The sequence below is a fragment of the Mizuhopecten yessoensis genome, unplaced genomic scaffold, assembly GCF_002113885.1.
Source record: "Mizuhopecten yessoensis strain PY_sf001 unplaced genomic scaffold, ASM211388v2 scaffold716137, whole genome shotgun sequence".
In the NCBI taxonomy this organism is placed as follows: domain Eukaryota; kingdom Metazoa; phylum Mollusca; class Bivalvia; order Pectinida; family Pectinidae; genus Mizuhopecten; species Mizuhopecten yessoensis.
Window position 1 is genome coordinate 185,892 of NW_018479966.1, and position 14,917 is coordinate 200,808.

The 14,917-nt window shown below is 38.9% G+C and overlaps 1 protein-coding gene across 1 annotated transcript in view; it reads left to right on the forward strand.

Annotated features, from left to right (window-relative positions):
• LOC110441810 (unconventional myosin-VI-like) overlaps positions 1-14,685 on the forward strand; it is a 62,485-nt gene extending 47,800 nt beyond the window's left edge. The window contains 10 exon segments of the mRNA XM_021485067.1: positions 64-409; positions 1,091-1,231; positions 1,421-1,497; positions 1,823-1,951; positions 3,869-3,973; positions 6,184-6,198; positions 9,166-9,269; positions 9,589-9,726; positions 9,934-10,164; positions 10,424-14,685. Coding sequence (XP_021340742.1) covers positions 64-409; positions 1,091-1,231; positions 1,421-1,497; positions 1,823-1,951; positions 3,869-3,973; positions 6,184-6,198; positions 9,166-9,269; positions 9,589-9,726; positions 9,934-10,164; positions 10,424-10,614 — 1,477 coding nt within the window. The 3' untranslated portion in view covers positions 10,615-14,685.
• Positions 14,686-14,917: the final 232 nt, after the last annotated feature.

The window sequence follows — 14,917 nt, forward strand, 5'->3', positions numbered from 1 at the left end:
ACAATGTATCAAGTGTTAGTATACTAGAACAATGTATCAAGTGTTAGTGTACTAGAACAATGTATCAAATGTAAGTATACTAGTACAATGCATCAAGTGTTAGTATACTAGTACAATGTATCAAGTGTTAGTATACTAGTACAATGTATCAAGTGTTTCATTCAATTGAGTTTTCATTAAGAATGATCTATTACGTTTTCAACCATCAAGTTTAGCTTTTACAATTGTTATGAATCAAATGTTGTTGGTATATTACAGGTATCAGATGATCACCAAAGTGGTGGCCTCTCAAGCTCAGGTGGCCGAGATGTCCAAGATAGTGGGGCAACTCAAGAAAGACAAGGACACTGCAACAAAACAAATTAACGCTGTACAGACAGCCTTGCAAACCTTCATTTCCAAAATCAGGGTACGTATAAAGGTCAAGGTCAGACTATCAACTTCAAGTCCTTCATCACATATATCAGGGTTTATATTGTATATATCACACAAACATTTATGTCACACTGACATGTATAGGTTAAGGTTACACTGACATGTAAAGATCAACTTTACACTGGCATATAGGTCAAGGTTACACTGTATAGGTCAAGAATACATTGTGATATAGGCCAATGTTACACTGATTATGTATAGGTTAAGGTTACACTGACATGTATAGGTCAAGGTTACACTGTTATATGTAAGTCAAGGTTACACTGTTATGTGTAAGTCAAGGTTACACTGTTATGTATAGGTCAAGGTTACACTGATTATGTATAGGTCAAGGTTACACTGATTATGTATAGGTCAATGTTACACTGATTATGTATAGGTCAAGATTACACTGATTATGTATAGGTCAAGGTTACACTGTTATGTATAGGTCAAGGTTTCAGCGAGATGTAAAAGTCAAGGTTACACTGACATACATATATATATATATATACATATCAAGAGCATATACTGATGTCTATAATATCCATCAGAATAAACATCAGGGTAGACTAGGGTCATGTGACAGAGACATGTACAAGTGAAGGCCTTATAAGTCAGGTTATTTACATCAACCCATGTATGGTGTAGTAATCAGATATTTTGTTACCAACAGAAGACGGATATAAGCCCTGTGGAAATGGAGAGAACATATAACAACCTACTTACACAGATGGACCAAAACACACAGGGCATCCGTAAACTGCTAGAGAAACAGAAAATCAAGGAAGAAGAAGAGCGTCTTCGCAAAATACAGGTAATGTCATTTACTGTTTTATTCAGGTAAAAAAAAGGGTAATTAACTTTGGTTCATTCAGGTAAAATACAGGTATACTCAGTACTACTCACAGGTAGAGTAAATCCAGTAAAATATAGGTATAAATAAGTTCATGAAGTACTCACAAGTGCAGTGAACTCAGTCAATGTCTTTTTCAAAACGTTGCAGGAAGAAATGGAAAGAGAGAAAAAAAGGAAAGAAGAAGAAGAAAGAAAGAAAAGAGCAGAGGAGGAGGAAAGGAAGCTGTGAGTAATGCTATACTCCCACATTTTAAACAATGCAATTTTAATCCTCTTATACTGCTGTGTTCAACTTTTCTCACATATATTTTTGTTAACAGGGACCATATAAAATGTGAAGTGTTGACTTTGCTGTTTCTGTATTTTTCCTTATACCTGACTGTTACACAGTTATACTGTTGTACTTGGTCATATACATGGTTCTATTGCTGCCAAGAAAACTGAAATGTGTCGTCAACGTGCCATGTTGCATAGTACAATTTTTAGTGGCAAATATACTACACTAATTCAGAAATAAAATACCTTTAATAACCATTCCTGATGTTCACAGGAAGGTAGAGATGGAGTCTAAGAGGAAACGTGAAGAGGAGGAGCAGAAGAAAAAGGCTGAAGTAGAGCGTTTGGACCGTGAAAAGATGAAAGTACTGCTGGCTAAGGAGGCAGGCGAGAACAAACAGAGGTATGTAACAACTTGGACCAAGTACAGGTAACTTTAGTGAGAACAAACAGAGGTATGTAACTACAACCACTAGGACCAAGTACAGGTAACTTTAGTGAGAACAAACAGAGGTATGTAACTACAACCACTAGGACCAAGTACAGGTAACTTTAGTGAGAACAAACAGAGGTATGTAACTACAACCACTAGGACCAAGTACAGGTAACTTTAGTGAGAACAAACAGAGGTATGTAACTACAACCACTAGGACCAAGTACAGGTAACTTTAGTGAGAACAAACAGAGGTATGTAACTACAACCACTAGGACCAAGTACAGGTAACTTTAGTGAGAACAAACAGAGGTATGTAACTACAACCACTAGGACCAAGTACAGGTAACTTTAGTGAGAACAAACAGAGGTATGTAACTACAACCACTAGGACCAAGTACAGGTAACTTTAGTGAGAACAAACAGAGGTATGTAACTACAACCACTAGGACCAAGTACAGGTAACTTTAGTGAGAACAAACAGAGGTATGTAACTACAACCACTAGGACCAAGTACAGGTAACTTTAGTGAGAACAAACAGAGGTATGTAACTACAACCACTAGGACCAAGTACAGGTAACTTTAGTGAGAACAAACAGAGGTATGTAACTACAACCACTAGGACCAAGTACAGGTAACTTTAGTGAGAACAAACAGAGGTATGTAACTACAACCACTAGGACCAAGTACAGGTAACTTTAGTGAGAACAAACAGAGGTATGTAACTACAACCACTAGGACCAAGTACAGGTAACTTTAGTGAGAACAAACAGAGGTATGTAACTACAACCACTAGGACCAAGTACAGGTAACTTTAGTGAGAACAAACAGAGGTATGTAACTACAACCACTAGGACCAAGTACAGGTAACTTTAGTGAGAACAAACAGAGGTATGTAACTACAACCACTAGGACCAAGTACAGGTAACTTTAGTGAGAACAAACAGAGGTATGTAACTACAACCACTAGGACCAAGTACAGGTAACTTTAGTGAGAACAAACAGAGGTATGTAACTACAACCACTAGGACCAAGTACAGGTAACTTTAGTGAGAACAAACAGAGGTATGTAACTACAACCACTAGGACCAAGTACAGGTAACTTTAGTGAGAACAAACAGAGGTATGTAACTACAACCACTAGGACCAAGTACAGGTAACTTTAGTGAGAACAAACAGAGGTATGTAACTACAACCACTAGGACCAAGTACAGGTAACTTTAGTGAGAACAAACAGAGGTATGTAACTACAACCACTAGGACCAAGTACAGGTAACTTTAGTGAGAACAAACAGAGGTATGTAACTACAACCACTAGGACCAAGTACAGGTAACTTTAGTGAGAACAAACAGAGGTATGTAACTACAACCACTAGGACCAAGTACAGGTAACTTTAGTGAGAACAAACAGAGGTATGTAACTACAACCACTAGGACCAAGTACAGGTAACTTTAGTGAGAACAAACAGAGGTATGTAACTACAACCACTAGGACCAAGTACAGGTAACTTTAGTGAGAACAAACAGAGGTATGTAACTACAACCACTAGGACCAAGTACAGGTAACTTTAGTGAGAACAAACAGAGGTATGTAACTACACCCACTAGGACCAAGTACAGGTAAATTTAGTGAGAACAAACAGAGGTATGTAACTACAACCACTAGGACCAAGTACAGGTAACTTTAGTGATCAGATTGATCTTATCAATAGTTATAATAGAAAAGATACCGTTTCCATGGCTATTTGTGAGCAACCTCTGGTTACCCAAACAAGAGGTCATGATCAAGTGGTGGAACTTTATATTTGATAAAATTGGACATTTCTGTTAAAAGCACTGAAAGTTTCCCCTAATACATAATAGATGTGTGATTAATTGTGTTTCAGACAACATCAACTTGAACAGGAGCACCGAGATCGAGAACTGGCTCTACGTCTGGCTATGGAGGACGAAGATGCTGTGGAGGATGTGGTGGTACCCCCTCTACAGAGGTACGACCTCAGACCCCTAATAGCCCCTGACTAACTCCTATTATAAACTTTCTATATAACAACTAAAACTTGTGTAACATAATATATTCCTATTATGATAGCCTTCTATACTATTCTATTTAATGTAACAGAGGGATTTCAAAGGATGTTTGTTTAATTATAACTTGTAATCTGCTTACTGACATGTATCTCTGACTAACTTCTCTTCTCCCTTATAATGCTGACTGATAGAGCCATCAGCACGGTCATAGAGAAGTAAGACGACCTCAATGACCCCTCACTTCACAGCCTTGATGTTTGACCTTCACCTTTATTGTGTTATGATGACATTCACCTTGTTCTTTTTCTAATTTCCATTTCCTCTCTGCGTGACAGTACTACGATTACTAGGTGACTATTTTGACTGCCACAGAACATCTGTGAGTTAAATACTTTAACCCTTTCACCCCTATGTAACTATAGTAGACTCTACCATGCATTGATCTGGATGAGTCAATTATGGTCTACAGTGGTGGTAGGGTTAATGTTATGTTCAGCTGTGTATCATTGGGTGCAGTAGAGTCTCATTAACTCAATTCTCCACTGATCGAGATATGGGTGCCCTAAAATAAGAAGATTATCTGTCCGTCTTTCCATCCGTCCATTTTTGCTTTCTGCACAGAAGCTTGCATATTTGTGTTTTGATGTTCACCAAATTTTGTGTGTGGCACCATATTCATGAGACCTCGTATGGGTTTGATATGGAGTGAAATCCTTCTATATTTGGAAGAGCTATGGGACTTTGAACTCCAACATTTGTGATTTTATGACTTTACACAGTTACTTGACAAGGGTATCTGTGTTAGGATGTTCACCAAATCTAGTGTGAGGCCTCTTATTGCAGAGACCTTGTATGGGTTCCATATTGAGTGAGTCTATATTTGTAAGAGTTTTGGGACATTGAATTGCTGCACAATCTTGTGCATACTCATGGCTTTGGCACATATTTAATGAGGCTGCTGTGTTCTGATTGGCTGATTTTTATAGGATTTTCTTGAGACTTGCCTGTGTATTAATTACCACTGTCCATCCCGCTTGGGTTCAATAAATAAATATTAATTTATAATTATATCATGAATATAATTGTTCAGTATGATATTCAACTTTGTGGAAGAGTTTAAACCTTCAAGATATTTACTTTAGAACAATATTCAAGCATTGAGGGAACCTTCTGTGCGGTATAGCTTGTAGGTGGGCCGATCCTCGACATTGGTCTAGTTAGCCCAGACACCTGATCTTGTTACAGAATTCACATTTCACTGAATTGCAACATTCAATTGGTCCAGTACTTGTTGACCTCATTATTTGATGACACAATTTTCATAGGACCTTACCTGTAATGAGGACGCAAAAGACACAACAACAAACAAATCTGTCCCACAGTCAAACGTTAGGACAGATTGTCTTGCCCCTGGTAGTGGGGATGTATAGTGTTACAATTGTCAGTCCAATAGTGATCCAACTTTATACAAAGGTGAAGTCGGAGAATAACTTTAATGATCAGACCCAAATTCAGGAATAACAAGCTCCAATTTTGGTGAGACTGACAGCAAACATTTGGCAGCTAACTGTAATCTACATTATTGTAGCAACATATAGCTGACAGTATGACCTTCACCTTTATGTGACTTTTACTGTGAACCTAACTTTACTGTGTATTATTTTCTAACTGACCTTCACTTTAATGTGACTTTTACTGTGAACCTAACTTTACTGTGGTTTTTTTCTCTGACTGACCTTCACCTTTGTGTGTCTTTTACTGTGAACCTAACTTTACTGTGTATTATTTTCTGACTGACCTTCACCTAAATGTGACTTTTACTGTGAACCTTACTTTGCTGTGGTTTTTTTCTGACTGACCTTCACCTTTATGTGACTTTAACTGTGAATCTAACTTTATTGTGGTTTTCACTGACTGACCTTCACCTTTATGTGACTTGACTGTGAACCTAACTTTACTGTGTATTTTGTTCTGACTGACCTTCACCTTTATGTGACCTTTACTGTGAACCTAACTTTACTGTGGTTTTCACTGACTCACCTTCACCTTTATGTGACTTTTACTGTGAACCTAACTTCACTGTGTATTTTTTCCTGACTGACCTTCACCTTTTATGTGACTTTACTGTGAACCCTAATTACCATGTACATGTTTTCTGTTTCATCACTAGCGCTACAAAAGAAAGGTACAGGGAATCACCACCATTTTCTTACTTTCCTGAATGCATCAAAATTTTCTCGTTTAGACTCACAATTTCCTGCTTTTCTAGTGTCTAGACCTAACAAAGCTTGCTTATTCACATGTGTTCCTTTCACTAGAAACATTGCACATCTCACAATCTGGTTGTCATGGTGATACTAACTAATGATTTGATGTTTGTTGCGATTGTGAGAAGATCTAAGGAGCTTTGTTACCATTAACTGACTGTAGGAACATGCTGAGAATGATTTGTGTACTGTAGAGGTGTAAGGAGGTGTAACACCAACATCTAATCTGTCCTAAGTGTCCTGTTACAACACATGTTCATTGTTTAATGGAAGACATCATTTGTACATTTAAAACAATAACGGCATGTACCAGATTTTTCCTGAGATACGCTTGCCAATCCTATGTTGTTCATGTCCTTTTGAAAAGGCTTGGATAAATATTTCAAAGGCTTATAATCAATGATGTCCTGCTAAATAACTAATGATGCAACAAATACGTCCTTTTAGCACATTTAAACCTAAATGATGTCCTGTGAGCCTTTATCCTGACATGAACCAGCCAGACGTCCTGTCCTTGGATAGCCTGATTTCTGTTCCTGTTCCTGTCCGTCTAGTCCTGACTTCCTATCCTCACTTGTAACGACTTTGTGCTCTGGGTCATCTTGATTTCCTGTCCTGTGTACCCGGTAGTTCTGACTTCCTATCCTCACTTGCTACGACTTCGTGCTCTGGGTCATCTTGATTTCCTGTCCTGTGTACCCGGTAGTTCTGACTTCCTATCAGCACTTGTTGTAACTTCCTGCTCTGGGTCATCTTGATTTCCTCTCCTGTGTCACAGTGTCTAGCTAGGATTACACTGACTTCCTGCCACTTTCCCATGTCATCCTGGCAACCTGTCCCAACTTACCCTGACCCTTGTCTCAGGTCATCCTGTCCCAACTTACCCTGACCCTTGTCCCAGGTCATCCTGTCCCAACTTACCCTGACCCTTGTCCCAGGTCATCCTGTCCAAACTTATCCTGACCCTTGTCCCAGGTCATCCCCTCCCAACTTACCCTGACCCTTGACCCAGGTCATACTGTCCCAACTTACCCTGACCCTTGTCCCAGGTCATCCTGTCCCAACATATTCTGACCCTTGTCCCAGGTCATCCTGTCCCAACTTACCATGACCCTTGTCCCAGGTCATCCCCTCCCAACTTACCTTGACCCTTGTCCCAGGTCCTCCTGTCCCAACATATCCTGACCCTTGTCCCAGGTCATCCTGTCCCAACTTACCATGACCCTTGTCCCAGGTCATCCCCTCCCAACTTCCCCTGACCCTTGTCCCAGGTCATCCCCTCCCAACTTCCCCTGACCCTTGACCCAGGTCATACTGTCCCACCTTCCCCTGACCCTTGTCCCAGGTCATCCTGTCCAAACTTACCCTGACCCTTGTCCCAGGTCATCCCCTCCCAACTTCCCCTGACCCTTGACCCAGGTCATACTGTCCCACCTTCCCCTGACCCTTGTCCCAGGTCATCCTGTCCAAACTTACCCTGACCCTTGTCCCAGGTCATCCCCCCCCAACTTACCCTGACCCTTGTCCCAGGTCATCCCCTCCCAACTTTCCCTGACCCTTGTCCCAGGTCATCCCCTCCCAACTTCCCCTGACCCTTGACCCAGGTCATACTGTCCCACCTTCCCCTGACCCTTGTCCCAGGTCATCCTGTCCAAACTTATCCTGACCCTTGTCCCAGGTCATCCCCTCCCAACTTACCTTGACCCTTGTCCCAGGTCATCCTGTCCCAACATACCCTGACCCTTGTCCCAGGTCATCCTGTCCCAACATATTCTGACCCTTGTCCCAGGTCATCCTGTCCCAACTTCCCCTGACCCTTGTCCCAGGTCATCCCCTCCCAACTTTCCCTGACCCTTGTCCCAGGTCATCCCCTCCCAACTTTCCCTGACCCTTGTCCCAGGTCATCCTGTCCCAACATACCCTGACCCTTGTCCCAGGTCATCCTGTCCCAACTTCCCCTGACCCTTGTCCCAGGTCATCCTGTTCCAACTTACCCTGACCCTTGAACCAGGTCATCCTGTCCCAACTTACCCTGACCCTTGGCCCAGGTCATACTGTCCCAACTTACCCTGACCCTTGGCCCAGGTCATACTGTCCCAACTTACCCTGACCCTTGGCCCAGGTCATACTGTCCCAACTTACCCTGACCCTTGTCCCAGGTCATCCCCTCCCAACTTACCTTGACCCTTGTCCCAGGTCATCCTGTCCCAACATATCCTGACCCTTGTCCCAGGTCATCCTGTCCCAACATACCCTGACCCTTGTCCCAGGTCATTCTTGTTTTAATTACTTGAGCACTCTGACTTCCTGTCCCAGTTCAGGTGGAGTTTCTTTTCCGGTCATCACAGCCATCTTGCCAGCAATCCTGGGACCCTTGACCTGACAGATAATAGCTGTCTTGGCCTTGTTACTAACAGCTAGCCTCTGTTCTGTGAACATGTTACAAATCTGAGCATGTTTGGATTTAGAAAGTGGTTTTGCTGTTTTCTAGAGGGACTTGCATTTGTGGTAGTGTCGTGTTATATCTATGTACAGTTAAGATAAATGTAATGTCAACTTTTTCGACTTTCTGTTAGCGATCTTCAGTTTTAATATATTCAAATTATCTTAATGATTAAACACAATTTCTATTAATTCAATTAATAAAAGTTCTAACCTGTACCCAAGGGAATAATAATTACCTTGATGTCATTCTTCTTGAAAAATATATTTCTAAATTGTGAAGACCTCTAATTTAAAGAACGAGATGTGATGATGTCATAAATAAAGGGGTAATGATTTGATATCTGTTTGTCTTAATGCACATATAGTTTATTGATAATATGTAAGAAGTTTGTGTAACATTTAGTTACCTGTGTATAACACTGAGTTACCTGTTTGTCTAGGTCTGCAGAGGTTCAAGCAGCCCGTACAGCCCTGTTGTCAAAGAAGTATGACCTGTCCAAATGGAAGTATGCCGAGCTACGTGACACCATCAATACCTCATGTGGTATGTCTTATAATCATCTGTCACCTGAAAATCTGGTATGGTTTAAACATCTTGATTTTGAAAAAGTTATTCTTTAGATTTTTTAGAATGAGTTATTGTTATTTCATATATATATATATTTTTTAATATATTCAGTATGTACTTATAAATCTGGTTTTAATATTTAAACCATGATCTTAGATATATTCAAGTAATAGCGATAATAATTCTATTGCATTAAGTTTCATTTAGAAATCAACTTCAGGAGGAACAAGATATTTTGGGGTGTTGAGAAATGTTGGGATTAAAATGTATAGGAAAAAAATTATGATTGTTATAGATATTGAGCTGCTTGATGCCTGCAGAGCTGAGTTCCATCGGCGACTAAAAGTCTACCATGCTTGGAAGTCCAGAAACAAGAAGACCAATGACAACACACCAGATGAGCGAGCCCCCAAAGATTTGGTGGAAAATGCAGGTGAGGTCCTTCTTAGTCCATTGCTATGTAATGTTTAGTGTCTGTTGAGTTGTCTACTGTCTGTTGAGTTGTCTACTGTCTGTTTAGTTGTCCATGGTAAGCTGTATAATATATTGACTGTACAACATATTGAGATGTTTACTGTCTGTTGAGATTTAAACAGCTTGTTAGATGTCTTTGCTAAGCTCTATTTCATGTTTACTACAGAGGCGATGGCAGTAGCCACTGGTCAATCGACCGGCCAGAAACCAAATATCAACACCAAACAGGATGCAGTCCAAAGGTTTTTCCGCATTCCATTTGCTCGTCCCTCGGATGATTTCCGTGACAATCCAACAGGGAAGAAACATGGAATGTGGTGGGCCCACTTTGATGGTCAGTGGATAGCCAGACAGATGGAGATGTACCCCGATAAACAGCCAATTATCTTAGTGTCAGGTGAGTTCACCAATCATTACGTGCAACAGTTAAGTGGCAAACCCTAGGATCAAAGTAAGATTAATTGTACTTCTTGTGTGTGCAGTATTTAAGTTAGTTATCTCAAGGGATGTTACAAACCCAGATCTAGGGAAAATGTTAAAGTAAAAAGAATATTTTTCAGAATGGTTTGATAATGAACATGGTAGTGAGTGAGGCTTTGGGAAACTTAAAATCTTCCAAATCAAGCTTTAAACTTATAATATAAACTTCTCCCTAGGTGTTGATGACATGCAGATGTGCGAGCTCAGTCTAGAGGAGACTGGATTAGGCCGTAAAAAGGGAGCAGAAATTCTTGGAAAGGACTTTGAGGCTGAATGGATTAAGAATGGTGGAAAGGAATATTTGAAGAAGCATGCCCAGAGAGTGTCCTCACAGTTCCTGAAGAAGCGTCAGGGCCTGTCAAACTGACAAAACAAATTGTCGTAGGAGGCTCAAAGTTTACATTTTAGCTCATTAAATCTTAAACGCGTGCTTTACACTTGATGTTCAAAGGGAGAATCCTTGGTTATCTATGGGACCAGATTTGAAGTGGGAAAGTAACCAACTGCTTATATTAGTTTTTGTGGTTTCTAGGACTAAACTCTGGTCTAGAGTATTAAACCAACTACATTTGAACCTGTCTAATCTGACCTCTAAGTGTTCCGACAACCTGTCTAATCTGACCCCTAAGTGTTATGACATCCTGTCTAATCCAAAATAATGTTGTAATACCATTTCTTATAAACACTACCAAAATAAACGTATACATTATGACATTCTGTGTAATCTGACCAATATATTGTGTTGCATAGGGTTAGATTAGACAGGTCAATCTGACCAATATGTTGTATTCCACAGGATGTCAAATTAGGCAGGTAAATCTGACCAATATGTTTTGTCTCAGGGTTAGATTAGACAGGTCAATCCAACCAATATGTTGTGTTGCACAGGATGTCAGATTAGACAGGTAAATCTGACTACTATGTGGTGTTCCACAAGATGTCAGATTAGATGGATTTCACTTACTAATAACCTAGTTTTGGTGGTTCCTGGTATACAACTGAGGTCCAGCGACTACACCAACTATTTATTTTCATGCTTATTTTCTTGAGAGAGCATTTAGGTTTTGTTATTTTTGTTGTAGTGTAACTATTGTAGTCTATTTGGGTTAGTTGTTTACAGAAATCCGAACACATTAGATTTGTGTTTGCATCTCCTAGATCAATTTAAGTTACATCATTCCAAAGGAACTAATTTCTAAGGTTGAAATACTTCAGCTTTGAGTATGTGTAAGGGAAAACACAGAAAGAAGATGTATCTCAATATGTCAGCACGTAAGGCCAAGGGTACCAACATGTTAAGCTACTTTACCAAATGAATATCACTAAGAAATATTTTGTGAAAATCACATGTTGCCATGCATTTGACAGAATTAATTGTAGTTGTTGAAAATTTAAATGTTTGAATTTGGAATAAAAGAAGAAAACAAGAAAACAGCAGAATTTGAATGGGAACTTACAAACCCAACATGTTATCAATATTGCCATACAAGAATTACACAAGCACAGCGTAAAAATGAGTGACCAATTTATGGGCCACAAAGCATATGAAAAACTTGACAGGGGGAGTAACTCTAAGCTATAAAATCTCCTTTAGGTTGCTTCATCTTCTATATAGAGTGGAGAATACCCTAAGTTTATAAAAGAGTTTAACTCCTCTTCATGATACAAACTGAGGCTTTGTTACCCTTTACCTTAATCTGGTATAGAGATATGTCTGTACATGTCTGGACTTACAGTCCATTATAAGGATATTAGGTGTGAAATTACTCTAAGTACCTTGTTTTAGTTTTTGAAGAAGGGCTAGTTATTAAATTGATCCTACAACTTGTCTGAGAGTTTTTGTCGCTGTTTCAGGCCTTTTTCCCTTGTGGCGTTAGACTTGCTAGTATGTAATACACAACGTATTTTGTTAAGGAGCTTTAAAGTTTAAGAGCTATTTTTCATTTTTCTATACATATGCATTTTTTTCCTAAAGTTTATATTTACTGAGAGAGTGGAAAAATAATGCATGGGCTGTGCTAATTAATGAAGAGATATTTTGGGGAATCAAATTAATTTGTTTTCATGCATATTTTACAATGTTATCTTAACATGAATGTTACGGTTTTGATATATTGTTAAAGTTTTGAAAGTGTTTGTTATTCAGTGTAGAAATGTTATTGCCTGCCCAGATTGATGTTGACCGTTATCTTGACCACTCAAGGACATTACCCCTACTGGCCAAGTTTTTAGCATACTGGCACATCTTCTGAAGCATGGTAGCTTGTGATTTTTTAGCATCTTTCAAGAAAACAAAGCTGACAAGATTAGATTAGTAAAGGTTCCTTTATTGCATAAAGAAAAAAAGGATCCTTTTAACAATATTTGTACTTAAGGTAATTAATTAATTTGATTAATTTGATTTTTCTTTCAACAAACTTGAATGGACTATGCATGTCATTTTTCCACCGTCCATCAAAACTTACTTGAAAAGTGCCTCTAAAGAAATTCTGTCCAGACGTCATGATTTCGTATTAATCCTCTGTACAGTAAGATCTATACCGTCGAGCCTTACAATTAAATAATGTTTTTACCTTTAATACTGTCTCAAATCTAGGTCAAAGGTCATCAGATCATGTCTCCATAATGTTACTATCCAAAGGTCATCAGATCATGTCTCCATAATGTTACTATCCAGGCTTTAAAAATGTCTAAAGTCCAATTATAGATGACACTAAGATATCTGACCAGAACTTACAGGGTACAGCAGTCCACAGTCAGGGACCCAGATGGCTGGCCGTATTGGGTCACCTAGGGCTATGGAGAAAGAAATTATTTAAAGGGAAATGCTTGGCAACAAATTTAATCATTTTAATAAGGTTATCGTTATACAAGTGAAGCTGAGAAATGAAGTGATATGTGTTATGTGTTGGATTGTGAGCTTTGTAAAACCAAAGGATGCTGACATTGTCGAATCTACCTACCATATCAATGGTTATCCAATACATTTTTTAAGGTTGTGAAATTATCTAAATTTACACGATATCTTGTGTTATGGAAGTGATTTTTTGTAGTATTACAATAACACTACGTTTTTTAAGCCAGTTGGTGTGTTATTTGTTAGTACACGTATATAAATACTTGAGACAGCTGGTTGTGTGGTGAGGCTGGCCAGTTTTTTATGTTTGTTCAAAACCAGGTATGAGGATTAGCACAAGAATATTTTTTATTCACAGTGACATGTTTTAATGACAAGGGTTAGCTACATCTTGTGATGGGATCCCAAAGCTTTGAACTGTGGATATCTATGTTGTGGTGTCTACTAGAATTAAACTTTGGTCATTTGTTCTGGCCATCACTGATCAGTCATGATGATCACACTCAATACATCCTAGTACTGAATGTGGAAATTGAAAACTTGTTCTCCAACATACCGATTGTGTGAACGATATAATTCATGCAGTAAAATGACTAATAAGTAACAGAAAATGTCTCTCAGTGAACAATTAACCAGTATCTGCTAAAGTCTAAGTGATGGCTGTGATCAGCGGTCAACAACACCTGACGAGTACAAAGGCCAGAACACACACAAACTGGACTATTACTGAACTTCTACAATGTATCCTCCATAGAGCTATCATCAGTAGAGTGTAAATGTAGTGTAGCTTGCTCAGTAGGAGGACCTTGGCATCCAATTGACATTCAATTCAAAAAAGTTGTTATGCCTCTACCGTTTTTGGAGAGAAAGGGGCACATACGATGTTACAAATGTCGGCCCCATCCTTTACTTAATCAAAGTTCATGTGCGAGAACACCTTAAATGAGTTTGTATTTCAAGGTTCAAAGGTCAAGGCCACAATTATTACCGTATTTGTAGAAATGTGTCTAACAATTACGTGGCATTGCACTAGCAACTTCATTCTTTAACAAACTTCATTCAAAAGTCTAGAATATCTCATGTTTTTTCAGAGTTTCAAGGTCAATGCCAAGGTCACCATTACTGTTCTTATTTCCTTAGACCAGACATTGCCGATATTTTCTGGTATTAAAGATTCCTTTCTCTGGTTTTAATAGTTAAGAAATCTTGCTCATTGTAATGGTTGGTTTTGCACGGTTCTGATATAATAACATCCTGTACTTGATCCTGTCTCTATCCAACTGTAAACACATAGCACCAGGTGATAAAGGTCACCCATAATTAAGTCACAAATATGTAACAAAACAAGGTCACAACACACTACCAGTTTGTCCTTATATACATGTATAGTATACAAAAACAATTATGAAGCAATTTTCCTGGAGTTTCGTATTAAACACCCTATGAAATAGAAAATTGAGAATGTGTTTGTTGTTGAGATTGTGAAGTTTTGTGAACAGTGTGGATTTGACCACTTTTACTATTGTAGCACATGTAACCTGGTGGAATGTTGTTCAGCAAAGAATAAATGTGCATATGTCATACTTGTGTGCTGTGTCATTTCTAGGTTTGTGGAATTCACTGCCCAACCTTCATTTTTCTAGAACTTCATACATATATCTGGTTGATAGATATTCATGTTACAAACAGACCTGGGACTGCTTTGTTTTAGGACAAATCCTGGACAGGTCAGCTCTATATATAGACGGCAAAAAACTGACCTACACTGATACTGACCCCTACACTAATACACCAATAAGTACATAACAAATCA